Source organism: Lemur catta, chromosome 8 (genome assembly GCF_020740605.2).
Source record: "Lemur catta isolate mLemCat1 chromosome 8, mLemCat1.pri, whole genome shotgun sequence".
Taxonomy (NCBI): Eukaryota; Metazoa; Chordata; class Mammalia; order Primates; family Lemuridae; genus Lemur; species Lemur catta.
Genome location: NC_059135.1, coordinates 52,216,967 through 52,232,666, shown reverse-complemented (window position 1 = coordinate 52,232,666; position 15,700 = coordinate 52,216,967). Strand labels below are relative to the sequence as shown.

General features: G+C 36.4%; 1 protein-coding gene across 1 annotated transcript in view; it reads right to left on the bottom strand.

Moving 5' to 3' along the window:
- The window catches only part of CIR1 (corepressor interacting with RBPJ, CIR1), a 36,182-nt gene extending 20,517 nt beyond the window's left edge, over positions 1 to 15,665 (bottom strand). The window contains exons 1-7 of the mRNA XM_045558940.1: positions 15,504 to 15,665; positions 11,718 to 11,812; positions 7,410 to 7,483; positions 6,755 to 6,765; positions 6,600 to 6,664; positions 5,817 to 5,865; positions 4,120 to 4,237 (exon numbers count right to left, since the gene is read on the bottom strand). Of these exons, the coding sequence (XP_045414896.1) occupies positions 4,120 to 4,237; positions 5,817 to 5,865; positions 6,600 to 6,664; positions 6,755 to 6,765; positions 7,410 to 7,483; positions 11,718 to 11,812; positions 15,504 to 15,575 (484 nt within the window). The 5' untranslated portion in view covers positions 15,576 to 15,665. The remainder of the gene's footprint in view (positions 1 to 4,119; positions 4,238 to 5,816; positions 5,866 to 6,599; positions 6,665 to 6,754; positions 6,766 to 7,409; positions 7,484 to 11,717; positions 11,813 to 15,503) is intronic.
- Positions 15,666 to 15,700: the final 35 nt, after the last annotated feature.

Below are 15,700 nucleotides of genomic sequence, written 5' to 3'. Positions count from 1 at the left end.
TTTGTTTTCCTAGCTAGACTGTAACTGGGAGTTACTCTCTGTTTCTTATATGATATATTAATTTGATGTTTCTGATTAGATTGTAAACTAGGGCTAGAGCCTATATCTTCTATGAGCTTGGAACATAAAGTTCAAAAATAAAATTTATTGGCTCATGTGTAAGATGTCAAATATGTAGTTGCCAAAGACAATTATTTCAAAAGGTAAATGAACTTCAGTACTAAGAATTAATTTTCAAATAGGGCTGTTAATTCAGTGAGCCATCCTTTTACCATAAAAGGTAGAGCTTCTAAAATCTTACAGATTTAAAAAATAACTACATCCTAGAAGGCCCTTTTAACTTCAATTACTGAATGTCTGACATTATCGTTACATACTTTTAAATGATGCTTTTTAACTTTTTTAAAAACTTGATATATCCTGGTATATCCTTATATGCCAATATAGATCTATAGCTATATTCATATTTGTATATCTTATGGCTGTAGAGTATTCCATTTGGGGACATATTTTTTAAAAAATACTCATAAAGTGCCTACTATGTGTCAGGTACTATTCCAAGCACTATATATAAACTAACTCACTCAATCTTCATAAAAACTTTATGAGGTAGGTACTGTTATATTAATAATACCTATTTTATAAGCATTAGCCAGGAGTGGGGAACCTGTGGCTTTAAGGCCCTAGGTCCTTAAGTACAGCTTTTTGACTGAATCCAACTTTTACAGAATCCTTTTATTTTTATTAATACATTTTGTTCATCTTTTATATTTTTATTTTATTTTTAAAGTGAATGTATTTAAAACACCAAAGAATAAAATAAGTTTCAACAAAATAATCCTCCCAGATTGACTGGCACAATTACATTAGTAAGCCATAAGGGCTAAGTTGATGGCTGCTATGCTCATAATTTAGTTCTAACTTCCCCCACCTGACTGGTGCCACTACCACATGAGGTTGGTTGCCAAGAGTTTATGGATTTCAAGTACACCAGTCTGTTACTGGCTTTTGACAATGGTGCACTGTGTTTCTGTTTGAAGACAAAACAAAATGACTTGAAGTGGCATTTGTGAATAGTTGCACAGCTCGATGGTATTTTTTTATTCTACCTGCTTAATAGCCCATGATGTCAAAGAAGATCAAGAGACTATTGAAGGAAGAAAGCAGATTTTTTAATGAGGATTGGGAATTGCAATATTATCTTGTTTTTGCTAACAAAAATATGATTTGCTTGCTTTGTGATACTGCAATATCAACATTAAAGAAATTCCATGCTCATCAGCATTATAACACTCATAAGGACCACAAATATTTTAAATTAGAGGGAGAGGTGCAAAAGGTTGTATTGCAGAAATTAAAAGATGAAAAGCAAAAGCTAAGGCAATTCTTGCAAGCAGCAATAAGACCTGGAAACAATAATGCCACTGAAGCAACTTATAAAGTAACTTATATGCTGGGGAGGGGGGAAGGGAAGCCATTCACTGATGTAGAAATTGTGAAAGTATACACTGCAGAAGTTGTAAGATGCATAGACCGCAGCAACTGTTCAAAGTACAAACAACTACTTCTTTCAAGGAGAACTATAACTGATTGGCTGCATGAATTAGCCTTTAACTTAATAGAACAACTTCATGCAATACTTCAAAAGGAAAATATGTATTAATTGTCTTGTATGAATCAACTGATACTACTGACTCGGCACAGGTTTTATACTTCATTTGGGTCATAACAGAAGATTTTCTTTGCTATGGAGAGTTACTTGCTTTGGGCACTTTTGCGAACAGAAAACGGGGAATAGATATCTTCAACAACTTTCAAGATAAATGTCATGATGTACGACTGAATTTGGTAAATTTAATGAGTATATGTACAGACGGTGCACCTTTCATGACAGGAAAATATGAAGGGTTTATTGCACAGATAAAAAAAAGTAGTAACAGATCCAGATGCTCTCATTTCTTTGCATTGTATCTTGCATCAGCAAAATCTTTGCAATAAAGCTACTATTTTAAGTGACACTTTGCAACAAGTTATAAGCATTGTTAACTATATTTGAACAAATGCAACATGGCATCATCAGTTTGGCAACATGCTAAGGTTGAATGATGAGGTATTCAGTGTGGATTTGTGGTATCTTTCTAAAGCGCATTGGCTATTGCAGGGACAGGTGTTAGCCAAAGTTTTATCTCTGCAAGAACAGATAGTAAAATTTTATGAAGAACAGAATCAGCAATATGAATTATTAAAAGACGATTTCTATAGGAATGCAGCATTTCTGTGTGATATCATGTCAAAACAAAATGACTTTTATATTTCTTTGCAGGGTAAAACTAAGTCTATATATGATATATGGCAAAAAATCCAAGCATTTTGAAAAAAAGCTACCTTTTTTCAAAACACTACTTCTTCAAAAGGAAATTTTGGATGAACGTTTTCCCCAGTTAGCAAAGGTCATTGGTGAGCAGGATATATGCAAATCATTTGAAGAATACACAGCTGTTATAGACCTATTAATTGGAGAATACAATGAAAGTTTCATTGAATTTGAGAATCAGGACATCACAAATTATTAATAGCATTTCAGTCTCACCTAGTTGATATCACCAATACATCTAAAGAACTACAGATGGAACTGATTGAGCCCTCAGTAGATGACAATTTAAAATTGTGATTTGATGCTAAAAAAGATCTGACTGAAATACGGAAAAATGCAGCATCCACGCCTTTGGCAACATGCCTGAGAAACGCTTTCTTGATTTTCAACCACTTATTCTTGCAAATTTATGTTCTCCTACCTAACCCAAATCAAGATGCCCTTAAGGTCACAAATGACTGATACTCATCTAGATCAACTGGAACTGCGGACCTCCATGCTGCAACCAAATATTCAAATGCTTTCCAACAAAAGCAGACACAACAAAGTCATTAAAAGATTAGCTAACTTTAAAATTAACAAATAGTTTTCATTTTTTGAAGTTATTAAGCACATAGTAGTTAGATTTTTTACAAAATAATGTACATTTTAAAGTCTATCTAATTGAAATTTCTTGAATGCAGCCTTATTTGTTACAGCTAAATTAATGCGACCTTCCAACATGAAAAGGTTCCCCACCCCTGGACATTAGCAAACAGGCAGAGAGAGGTTAAGTAGCTTGCCTAAACTTACATAGCTACTGAACAACAGGGCAGGGATTCCAAATCAGGCATCTATGTATCTCCATAGCTCCCCCATCTGTGCTGCTAACACTGAGTACTTAAACCACTAAGTATTAATACATGGCCCCTCACAATTGATGGTTCCCTCTATATGAAAGGTGGTTCCCTCTATATGAAAGCTCTTTGCATGGCTGTATCCTTCTCATTTAGGTTCAGCTTAACATTACACTTCCTCAGAGGAGCCCTTCCTGACCACTTAATCTGAAGTCATTCTTTAGAGTCTTATCACAATATCCAATTTAATTTTCATCTCAGAACTTATAAATACTTGTTATTTCTGATTTATTAGTTTTCTCTGTGTCACTCCCAATGTAATGAAAGAAAAGACCTTTCCTGTCTTGTGTTCCTAGAGCCTAGAACAATGCCTGGCACAGAATAAGGGCTCCATAAATAAGTTTATTTTACCCATCACTGATGAATATTTAGGGTTGTTTCCAATCTTTAACTACTATTAATCTTTGAAAATTGCTTTATCACTTTCTTATTATAACTTATTGGAAGGTAAATTTCTAGGTAAAAGGATATGCATGTTTTTCAGGCTTTTGATACATATCATCAAATGGCACTCCAAAAAGGTTGCTCTGTTTATCAACAGAGGATTAAAAACCTGATAAACTATGTTTAATGTATCTTACTTTTAAAATTAAGTTAATAGGGCCTTTGGTTGGAAAAATGAAATTTTATCCTATTATACATTTCAAATTCAACATATATGATAAGGGTTCTCCATTAATCATCATATTTTGGGAATGTGCCTTAGTCTAGGGGGAAAAAAACCCAAAACACAAATAAAACAAAACAATATCCAGAGAAAATAAAGAAAAATGTTATCTCTTACCTTTCGTTGTTTGTCCTTAATATAAATTCTAAAACAAACAAATCACGTCTATGTCTAGTGCCTACCTGAGCCATCAGTGGGAACTGAACTGGCATTGATTCCAGAAAGACCAAACAAAGGACATTCTCGATCTGTGTTGACATGACCCCATTTGTGACATTTAATACACCTCACATTTCGAACCTGAGAAATAGTGAACATTTTGGTTACTAAAACACTAAGAATCTAAACAATGTTCAACTTCCTATTCCTTCACAGAGTTTAAGTTAAATTACATTTTTAAAATATCTTCAGGGAAAGAGACTCCATAACTACGCTTGATAATTTAATTCAAACACTAAAATCTTTCACTATAAATTCTGCCTAAAAGCTAAGCTGAATTCCATTCCTTTTTGCCTCTTACTGGGTGGCAATGTATACTTACCAAAAAGGAATGGTAAGAATTATGTCATGGATTAATCTTAAGTTTTCTTATTTTTTAGGAGACAGTGGTATGATCATAGCTCACTGCAGCCTCAAATTCCTGGGCTCAAGCTATCCTCCTGCCTCAGCCTCCCAAGTAGCTAGTACTACAGACATGTACCACCACACACCTGGCTAATTCTTAAATTTTTTGTAGAGATGGGGTCTTGCTATATTGCCCAGGCTGCTCTCAAACTCCTGGCCTCAAGCAATCCACCCATCTCAGCCTCCCGAAGTGCTGGGATTACAGGCATGAGCCACTGCTCTCAGTCAGATTCTCTAATTTTAGGCTCTTGCATTTTGTCCAATTCCTCTTCACTAGGTTTTTTTTTTGTTTTTGTTTTTTTTTCTTTTGGGAGCAGCCTAAGCCCTCCCACTGCCCCACCTCATGGCCCGATTCCCTCAGGTCCAGGTCGGGCCCGATTTTTCTTCCTCTGTTTTTTTTTTGGAGACAGAGTCTCACTCTGTTGCCCGGGCTAGAGTGAGTGCCGTGGCATCAGCCTAGCTCACAGCAACCTCAAACTCCTGGGCTTAAGCGATCCTACTGTCTCAGCCTCCCGAGTAGCTGGGACTACAGGCATGTGCCACCATGCCCGGCTAATTTCTATATATATTTTTAGCTGTCCATATAATTTCTTTCTTTCTTTTTTTTTTTTTTAGTAGAGACGGAGTTTCACTCTTGCTCAGGCTGGTCTCGAACTCCTGAGCTCAAACAATCTGCCCGCCTCGGCCTCCCAGAGTGCTAGGATTACAGGTGTGAGCCACCGCGCCCGGCCCCTAAATTCTCTAATTTTAATAAGTTAACATTTAAAGCTTCAAATTTCTAAACCAGGGGTTGGCAAACTTTTTCTATAAAGATACAGATAGTAAATATTTTAGGCTTTTCAGGCCAGATGCTCTGTGGCATAACTACTCAACTTTGTTGCTATAGAGGGAAAGCACCAAAGATAATATGTAAATGAACAAGCAAGGCAGTGTTCCAATAAAACTTTATTTATAGGAATTGGCCCTCCAGTGATAGCTTGTCCTGGTTCTAAACAGTTTTAAATATTTTCTTGACCTTAAGTCTGCAAATTCTTTGAAAACTGCAGAGACCAATATCATTATAACATTTACTACAAAGGTTTGATCTCTTTTTGTCAGTCTACTACATTTTATGTTTTCTCCTCTTTTCCTTACATTATCTGACAAACAGAAACCACAGTGCCCCTTTTCAGCTTAAACACCTTTTGGACAACAATATAAAGATATATTTGTTAACTAAAAATCATTCTTACAGAGTAAAATATATGTCACTTGCCTGAATACCAAAGGGCTGATCTCTGATGTTCATGTCATCTTTTGCGTATCTATCAAATAGAGAAAATGTATAAGCATAATATTAAGAATAACTTAAACTGAACAGCAGTTAATCTGAAAAATAGTTTTATAGTTCTAAGAACATTATGAAACATATTACTTCAATAAGTATACAGAACTATAAAATCTAATATTTCCAAACACTATTTAGTTAAGTGTCTAGTTTGATAATTTGTGATTTAAAAACAACAAAAACTTATATAAAACAAAAGACTATGTTCAACCAGATTAGCTGCATAAGATAACTAATTAAAATCATTAAATTAGGCCAGGTGTGGTGGCTCATGCCTATAATCCCAGCACTTTGGGAGGCCGAGGTAGGTGGAGTTTTTGAGGCCAGGAGTTCGAGACCCACCCAGGCAATATAGCGAAACCTTGTCTCCATACATACATGTACACACATACACACAAATTTAGCTGGGCATAGTGGCAGGTGCCTATACTACTAGCAACATGGAAGGCTGAGGCAGAAGGATCACTTGAGCTCAGGAGTTGGAGGCACAGTGAGGTATGATTACACCACTGCACTCCGGCCTGGGGAATAGAGCAAGACCCTGTCTCAAAAAAAAAAAAAGAAATCACTAAATTAAAATCAACTGAATCACTAAAATAAAAATCATATCTTTCCATATTAGTAACTTTCTCTAGTGAATGAAAAGGAAATGTAAGATGGGATATCAGATAAATTTAATGATACATATCTTAAAAGTAAACCAGTTCTTACTTTTCTCGTGGAGCTCCTTTCTGCCATTCAAATTTGTATTCAGTCTCTCCTTCTGTTTCTTCTTTCTAAAAACATTCATTGAAAATTCTTTTAATTTTTCCATAAAATCACAATCAACTGCAAGTAAATTCAAACATAGAATAATAGTCCTTTACCTCTTTGTTTTCTTGATTGCATATCAAAAATATGCGGGGAAAAAGAGGACAAGTTAAAAACTTCAATATGAAAGTGTATTATATACTGTACTATGATATTATGACATTTAATTATACTTTGGAAGAATTCATTGGTTTGACTTTTCTTCTTTCACAAGATAAAAATTCAGAACACTGAAGGATACAACACAATAATGAATAAGACATAGTACTTAATAAGCATGTTTCGTTAATTCCTAATTTTAAGCTTTTACGCTGTTCACTGACAGTGAATATTATGTTTTATACTTACAAGTTTATTTAGTAAGAAGGACTAAAGATATATATACAAATTATAAAAGAATAAATGTACTTCTGCTGGTGTTGAGACTTTCTTCTTCCCAAAGGACACAACATGAAATATTACCAGATAAAAAAGATATTTTTAGTATTTATTTTATTGTATCGGTTACAGTATTTTAAAAATTGTCTTCACATTGAGAAGACTGTTCATCTGGCAAGAAACAAAAGAAAAAAAGGAAAAATTTTGTCTTCACAGAATAATAGCAATTTAAAAAGATGAAGAGCAACTTTCAAAAAATATCTGTCATAGCAGTTTTTAATATTTAGTTGTAAACATACCAAAGGCTTTCAAAAAACAGAATGAGACAAATACCTTTTTTAGCTCCAGGTGGAGCCTCATACATGAAATTAAGGCCATTCTTTACACGTTCATCTCCCATAAGCAATCTAAGTGAAACAAGACATAAAATTAACAATTTTATGTAGCCGGAAAAAAATTACAGACTATCCCCCCCAAAAGTCTAAGATAAATAAGATAAAAGATTTTTGTTAGAGGTTAAGTTCCAAAACTTTACTGACTAGATGACATTTGAAATATCTGAATGGTGCTGCCTTTTTAGTAACTGGTTTTAAGTTCTGAGATTTTCTTAATACCTGAGAGATCCCAGCCATCCCAACAGAAAAGGGAGAAAATGTTACAGAATTTTCCTAAACTCTGAAATGCTGTGGAAATAGCAACAGCTCTGAAAAATCTATATGCCATCACAAATCAGGAATTAAAAAGTGCCGACACTTTTTCTTAATTGTGAGGAATCAAATAGTTTGGAAAAAATGACTCCTCTGGGATTTCTTTAGGAAGTCAAACCCAATTAAGGCTTGTAAGAGTCAAAGTCAATCAGAGAATAAAATTCTTTAGTGAGGCCAGTGAAGAGAAAACAGTTTAAAGAAATTCTACAACAGGCCAGTTAATATGATGGAATTAGTATCTGTGGCACCTCAAAAATCATATTCTTTATAGTTCTAACACTGAAAGTTCCCTGTAGAAGTTCTGTTACAAACAGAGATACACAAGCCTTTTTGGGAAACAAACTCTGCAACAAATTAAATGACTGGTTGAGTTAAAGTTTTAATTCATAAGGTTCTAATGAAGTACTAGTTATAAAGCAGGAAGTTAAACAGTAAATAGAATTTCCCTTTATATTTGGAAAAGGCAATCACCAAGGAAATTATATACTACATGATTGTAAGTCCTCTCTTTTTATTTCCATTGGATTCCACAAAGAACTATTTAAAAGAGCAGCCAAAAAAAAGTACTGATCTACATCCATACAATGGAATATTACTTAGCAATAAAAAGGCATGAAGTACTGATACATGCTACACCAGAGGTCTCCAACCTTTTTGTCACCAGGAACCAGTTTCATGGAAGACAATTTTTCCACAGACCAGGGGGTAGGGGGTTGGAGGGACTGGAGGGGGATGGTTTTGGGATGATTCAAGTGCATTATATTTACTGTGCAGTCAAACCTCTCTGTTAATGATAATATATATTTGCAGCCACTCCCCAGTGCTAGCATCACCACCTCAGCTTCACCTCAAATCATCAGGCATTAGACTCTCAGAAGGAGCGCACAACCTAGATCCCTCACATGCACAGTTTACAGTAGGGTTCGCACTCCTTGTGAGAATCTAATGCTGCCACTGATCTGACAGAAGATGGAGCTTATGTAGTGATGCAAGCCATGTGAAGCAGCTGTAAATACAGAAGAAGCCTCGCTGGCTCCCCTGCCCACCACTCACCTCCTGCTGTGCAGCCTGGTTCCTAACAGGCCAGTGACCAATACTAGGGGTTGGGGACTGCAGTGCTATACAATGGGTGAATGTCAAAACATTATGCTAAGTGAAAGAGGCCAGTGACAAAAGACCAAATAATGTACCATTTAATTTATATGATATGTCCAGAACAGGCAAATTCATAGAGACAGAGAGTAGAATGGTGGTTGCCAAAGGCTGTGAGGAAGGACACTAGGGAGTTATTATTTAATGGTTAGAGTTTCTGTTGGAGATAACACAAGTTTTGGAAATAGTAGCGATGGTGCAAGACACTGAATTGTACACTTAAAATGGTAAATTTTATGCTATATACTTTTACCAAAAAAAACCCACAAACCAAGTCATTTATGTTGAAACAAAAATAGTGATAAAACTCAAACCAGATCATTTTCCACTTCATGCAAAATTCAACAAGTATACAGAACAAAAAGTAAAGGTATGACATTGGCATTTTTGTTTTAACTTTAACTAATACTCTGTACAAATTTTTTGATATCTCATTAAATCTTTTTGTCTCTCCAGCCAGAAAAATAAACGCAAACGCAATTGTCATCTTAGGAAAAATGTAGTGATCAATATTCATAAACATTAAGAAATATCCAGGACAGTAAACATTTAAAAGGAAAAAACAGATTACTAAAGAACAGAACTGGCTACCAAGGACAACACTTTTGAATGAGGAAGAAAAAAACACTTTGTAAATGACCAATTACTCATAAATTTGCATTCAAATGACCAAACCTAGAAGCAGTTAATATCCCAGTAGCAATGAACACACATAGTGCCCAGATCCTGATTTCTAAACATAATTCTCAAGAAAACCACGTATACCCCTTAAATCTATTGAAATAAAATAACAATAATAAATATCATTCTCCAAGAAAAGGAACCAGGGTTCCTTGGAAAACTGGTTGATTCCAGTGCTGTAACAGGAAAAAAATAAAAGACAAGTCTGGACTATCTCATGGTGCCAGAAGCAATTTTATAAAAAACAGGGCAGTCAGATTTATTCCCCCACACCTCCCCAATCCCTAGCAAAATAATTGAAAAAAACAGGAATGGGGCACGTTAAATGGATTTAGAAGCCAACCTGGCAGAGCTGTCAATGGCTCAAATTGAACAGTTAGAGCAAGAAGATAAATAACAATAGTATTAGATAATAACCCAAAGAATGAAATAAATATCCATGAATCCGAATGATTAAATAACTAAATAAGAGAAATTCTTCCTTACAGAGGAATTCAAATTAATATAGAGGGAATGAGAGAAATAGAAAATCATTAAAACACCACAGTAATAAATACTGACGCAGGCAGGATCTACTGATGAATGCTAAAATTAGTGGACAAAAGTTTAAGGAGAAATAGGGTATTTACACAGAGCTTCAAATATTAATCACAAAAGGAAAAATAGTAACTCACTGTTTTCTAAGATAAAGAATAAACATGAATAGTATGGTCTGTTTCAAACCTGCTTTTCCACTTCCCCTCTCACTCAACTATTGGCTGTTTCCTGAAAACCTTCTCTATTTTCCCACTGTGCTGATCTTTAGTAAGTTTTTACTGTATGTAAATCAGGGCTTTTCAATAGTAGTGCTATTGACATTTTGAACTAGATAATTTTTTGCCGTGTGGAGCTGTCCTGTACATTTCTGGCTGCTTTACAGCATCCCTAGCCTCCACCCACTAGATATTGGTAGCACCCCAGTCCCCCAGTTGTGACAATCAAAAATGTCCTCAAACACTGCCACATGTCCCCAGGGAGGCAAAAATGGCCCTTAGTTGAGAACTACTGATCTAAATCCTTATCGCTCTTCATAGTTCAGCTTCAATGTCACCTTTCTCATGAAGTCTTCCCTTGTTACCCCAAATGGAATTATTCTGTCCTATGTTAACATGCTGTATTTTTTTAAAGTGATGTGTGTTTTTAATGCATCAGTTATATTTGACCTTGAAATATGTGTACATATCCTTTATTACAATTTCTCAAAGGTTGAAAGAAACTACATTTCAGACACTTTTACAGGCCTCTACAAGAACGTTTATTGTCTTGCATGAAGTAGGTATTCAATAAAAGTTAACCAGATTGAATACAATTAGTGAGAAAGCTACTTAGGTAAACTGAGTTTCATTTCTTTAATTATCCTCTCAATATACATTTTTTAAAGAGCAAGAATAGTTTAGTACTACTTGCTTAAATTCCATATTTTGATTAAAAAAACAGGACTTTGTGGAAATTTTACTAATCTGTTCTAGAGTTTCAAATGAAAGCAAGTGTTCTTTAACTCAGAGCACAGTCTATGTAATTAAAACACCACTATTCAGTTGCTTAACCAAAAGAAACCAGCTTCAGTGTTAGATTTGCAACATAAACATAAAGTCACAATAGCTAAAGGGCAGGTATCATGCTGAAAGAAACCAATCAAGAATTCCTGCCATGATCCTGCTACTGACAGAATAATGACATGGATGTCAAATAAAGACACTTTTCTTCTTGAAGGCGTCCTATGTATCTTCATTTGAGTGTATGTTAAAGAAATACCATTGTAAGCGTTCTCAGCAGTTCAAGTATAGACATTTATTGTTCTTCTAAGCTTTGCCTAATTTGAGCCTTGCTCACAGACTGTACATGAATGACATGAATCTATATTTTATGTGAATTATGGGCAAAGGTGGAAAAAGTGGCCATCTACAGGTATAAAAGTAAAGAAGACAGTTCACAGGGAAAGAACAGAATCTTATCATTGGGGCATTCAATCCCCCAAAACTAACTTAATGTATGATTCAGTAAGGAATCATGCTCATAAAACTGATTATTCTAAAAACACCAGCATAGTAGAATTTCTTACCTATTATCATATGATTCTTGTTCTTTAAGATACTGTTGCATCAATTCTTCTTGTTTCTTCTTATCATATGATATTTTCTGTTCTGCCATCCATACCTAAATTAGTGATGTTAAAAAATGTAAATTAGATGGTTTGGATTTAAATTAAACAGAAGTCTGCTTTTCTTTTATAATAAAATATAAAGTGCTATTGTTTACAGTTTACAACATAATCTAATTTGGTCATAATGACATCATCACAAGAATAACCCCTAACGATCTGACTCGTACCTTGATACAAGTTCTTAAACCTAACCATTCAAAATAGCTAAACTTTCAGGCAAAAATTGCAAACTTGAGAACCATTCTGAGCAACAGCTTCTTATGCTCAGTCTCTGCATTATTTCAGAGAACAGAACAAACATCTCTCTACTACACAGAATATGTCTGGTCTAGATAACTCTTCAGCACAAGGTACAATCAGTGGGGTTAAACAATGGCCCTGGATGCCAGTGGGTGTCACTGACACCCTAAGAGAAATGGAAGAGGAAGAAGAGAAAAAAGAGAAAGGAAACAAAGAGTAGTTATAGAAAAAAGTGAAAACACAAGAGAAAAAACAGTTAAGACAGAGGTGTACCAGATGTTCTGGAGTAGCTCAAGGGCACAAATACCACAGGCTAAATGTGTCCCCATGTGAAACTCTCAAAATCGTAAGAGTGGTGAAGGCAGAAAGCCCACATAACCTACGCTATACATTTAATCATGTTACTTCCAGGTTTAAAAGGAATCAATACCTCCCTACCACCTTTAAAATAAAGCACAAAGTGTTTGACAAACATTCAACATAAACAGCAAGTCAAACCTTTCTCTTCAAACATGCTAAGTTTGAAGACTGTAAATTTGGCCAGGCATGGTGGCTCCAGCCTGTAATCCTAGCACTCTGGGAGGCCGAGGCAGGAGGACCTTCTGAGCCCAGGAGTTTTGAGTTTGCAGTGAGCTATGATGATGTCACTGCACTCTAGCCGGGGCGACAGAAACTCTGTCTCCAAAAAAAAAAAAAAAAAGATACTTTGCTAAGGAAAAAACAGGACAAGATATTACTGGCAGAAGGAACAACTTAGGCAAAGGCATAAAAATGAAAATAAGTAGTTTGATATTACTATAGTATAAAACTGAGACTAACAGTAGGGGATAGAGTAGAAATACAATGGAGCCAATTATTAACACCTGGACTTAATCCTGTAATATTTTAATAAGGAGCTGAAAGAGATCAGATTTTTTTTTTTTTTTTTGAGACTGAGTTTCACTCTGTTGCCTGGGCTAGAGTGCCATGGCGTCAGCCTAGCTCACAGCAACCTCAAACTCCTGGGCTCAAGCAATCCTCCTGCCTCAGCCTGCCGAGTAGCTGGGACTACAGGCATGTGCCACCATGCCTAGCTAATTTTTCTATGTATATATTTTTAGCTGTCCATATAATTTTTTTCTATTTTTAGTAGAGATGGCATCTCGTTCTTGCTCAGGCTGGTCTTGAACTCCTGAGCTCAAACAATTCACCTAACCTCGGCCTCCCAGAGTGCTAGAATTACAGGCGTGAGCCACTGCACTCGTCCTGCATAAATTTTTTTTTTATTTTTTTATTTTAACTCATTATGGGGGTACAAAAGTTTAGGTTACGTATATTGCCCAATCCCCCCTGCCCCCCCCCAGTCAGAGCTTCAAGCGTGTCCATTCCCCAGACAGTGCGCAACGCACTCATTATGCAGGTATACACCCATCCCCTCCCTCCACCTCCCACATCTGCCCGACACCCAATTGGTGTTATTCCCAAATGTGCACTTAGGTGATGATCAAGGAAACCAATCTGCTGGTGAGTACATGTGGTGCATAGTTTTCCATTCTTGGGATACTTCACTTAGTAGAATGGGTTCCAACTGTTTCCAGGAGAACAAAAGAGATTCTATATCACCATTATTTCTTATAGCTGAGTAATACTCCATGGTATACATATACCACATTTTACTAATCCACTCATGTATTGATGGGCATTTGGGTTGTTTCCACATCTTTGCAATTGTGAATTGTGCTGCTATAAACATTCAGGTGCAGATGTCTTTGTAATAGAATGTCTTTTGTTCTTTTGGGTAGATGCCCAATAATGGGATTGCTGGATCAAATGGTAGGTCTACTTGTATCTGTTTAAGGTATCTCCATATTGCTTTCCACACGGGTTGCACTAGTTTGCAGTCCCACCAGCAGTGTATGAGTGTTCCTGTCTCTCCGCATCCACACCAACATGAATTGTTTTCTGGGCTTTTTGATAAAGGCCATTCTCACTGGAATTAAGTGATATCTCATTGTGGTTTTGATTTGCATTTCCCTGATGATTAGAGATGCTGAGCATTTTTTCATGTTTGTTAGCCATTCTTATATCTTCTTTTGAAAAATTTCTATTCATGTCCTTTGCCCACTTTTTGATAGGGTTGTTTGATTTTTTCTTACTGATTTTCCTGAGTTCTAAATAGATTCTTGTTATCAGTCCTTTATCGGATGTGCAGCATCCGAAAATTTTTTCCCATTCTGTAGGTTGTCTGTTTGCTCTCGTGACTGTTTCTTTGGCTGTGCAGAAGCTTTTTAATTTGATCAGGTCCCATTTATTTATTTTTGTTGTTGCTGTGATTGCCTTAGGGGTCTTCTTCACTGCATAAATTCTTAATAGGGGGAATATTGCTAATCCTCAAGGGGTAGACAATTGGTACTTGGGGGAAGCAGGGAAAAAAACCTTAACTCTAAGTTAGTGAATTTATGTAAACTTTTACATAAACTGTATGTTTACATACATACAGTTCATAAACAGACATACATCTGTGGTGTCAAAATTTCGTGGGGGGGGAATAGGAAAAAAGTATCTAAAAAGGTTCCTTAAGAAGGCAATAATGAGAAAAAGTTGAGGAGCACTGGTCTGGAAGTGAGGGGAGTGTAGCAAAATCTCATCATCACTATAACTGGTTTTAAAAACGATTAGAAGCTTTGTTCACTTTCACAAGTTTGTATGTTAAGGAAAATTAACATCTCAGCACCGCCTCTATGTGGTGGGCACAGGGATAGGTGCCTACTTTGTTTCAAATCCTTTATATCATTTCACTTAATCCTCACAATTTTACAAGTCAATCTCCTTAGTTTACAGATTAAAAGACTGAAAATCAGAGATATTTTTGTGCAAGGTCTTAAGGCTGAAAGTGACTGTGTTGGATTAATTAGAATCCAGGTCTGACTCCAAAGCCCTGATTCTTTCTCCTTCAGCATTCTGCTTTTCATTGCTATGATATTCAGCAAGGTACTGCACCTAGAACACCTGCAATTATTCAAAACGCTAAACCTCAGCGAGGTCATTAAATAGACAGTACATTATCGGATGAATTTCTCTTTTAAGATCTGTCTTAAATAAATAGAAAGTGTTCTTTGCACAGCAGAGCAGAGCTCATAAGTCGTAATCCCTGGGATCTGAAAAGATAGAATCAGCTGAGAGAAGTACTGAGGAACTCTTAGCAACAGTCTTAACATCTTAAGAATTTACACTCTGGCCGACCGAGCTCCCTTGAGCTGCCCGACTCTCGCTGATGCAGAACGAACGCTGAGGACCCGCTTCGTTAGTTGCTCAGCGGAGAAGAGGGCAAGAACATCAGGCCTTTAGGCCTGGAGAACAGGGGATTGCCCTGGGGATCTAAGAGATACCACCACTCTCACCTCCCGCAGCCTCTGGGAAGCCAGTCGCCGTGGGCCAGATCCCTCCCCGGGTCTCTTTACTCACTTTTTTGATATTGGATTTGGAGGCGGGATGAAAGTCCTTCTTGCACATGAAGTTGGCGAAGGATTTCCCCATCTTGGAGCTTGAGCTGGGGAAAGCAGCGGCGAGATCTGGAAAGAGCGTAAACAAACTCCGCCGCTTAACCGGAACTGCGCTTCCAGCGGCAGCGAGAACTTCCGAGGTCAAAGGTAACAACTTCC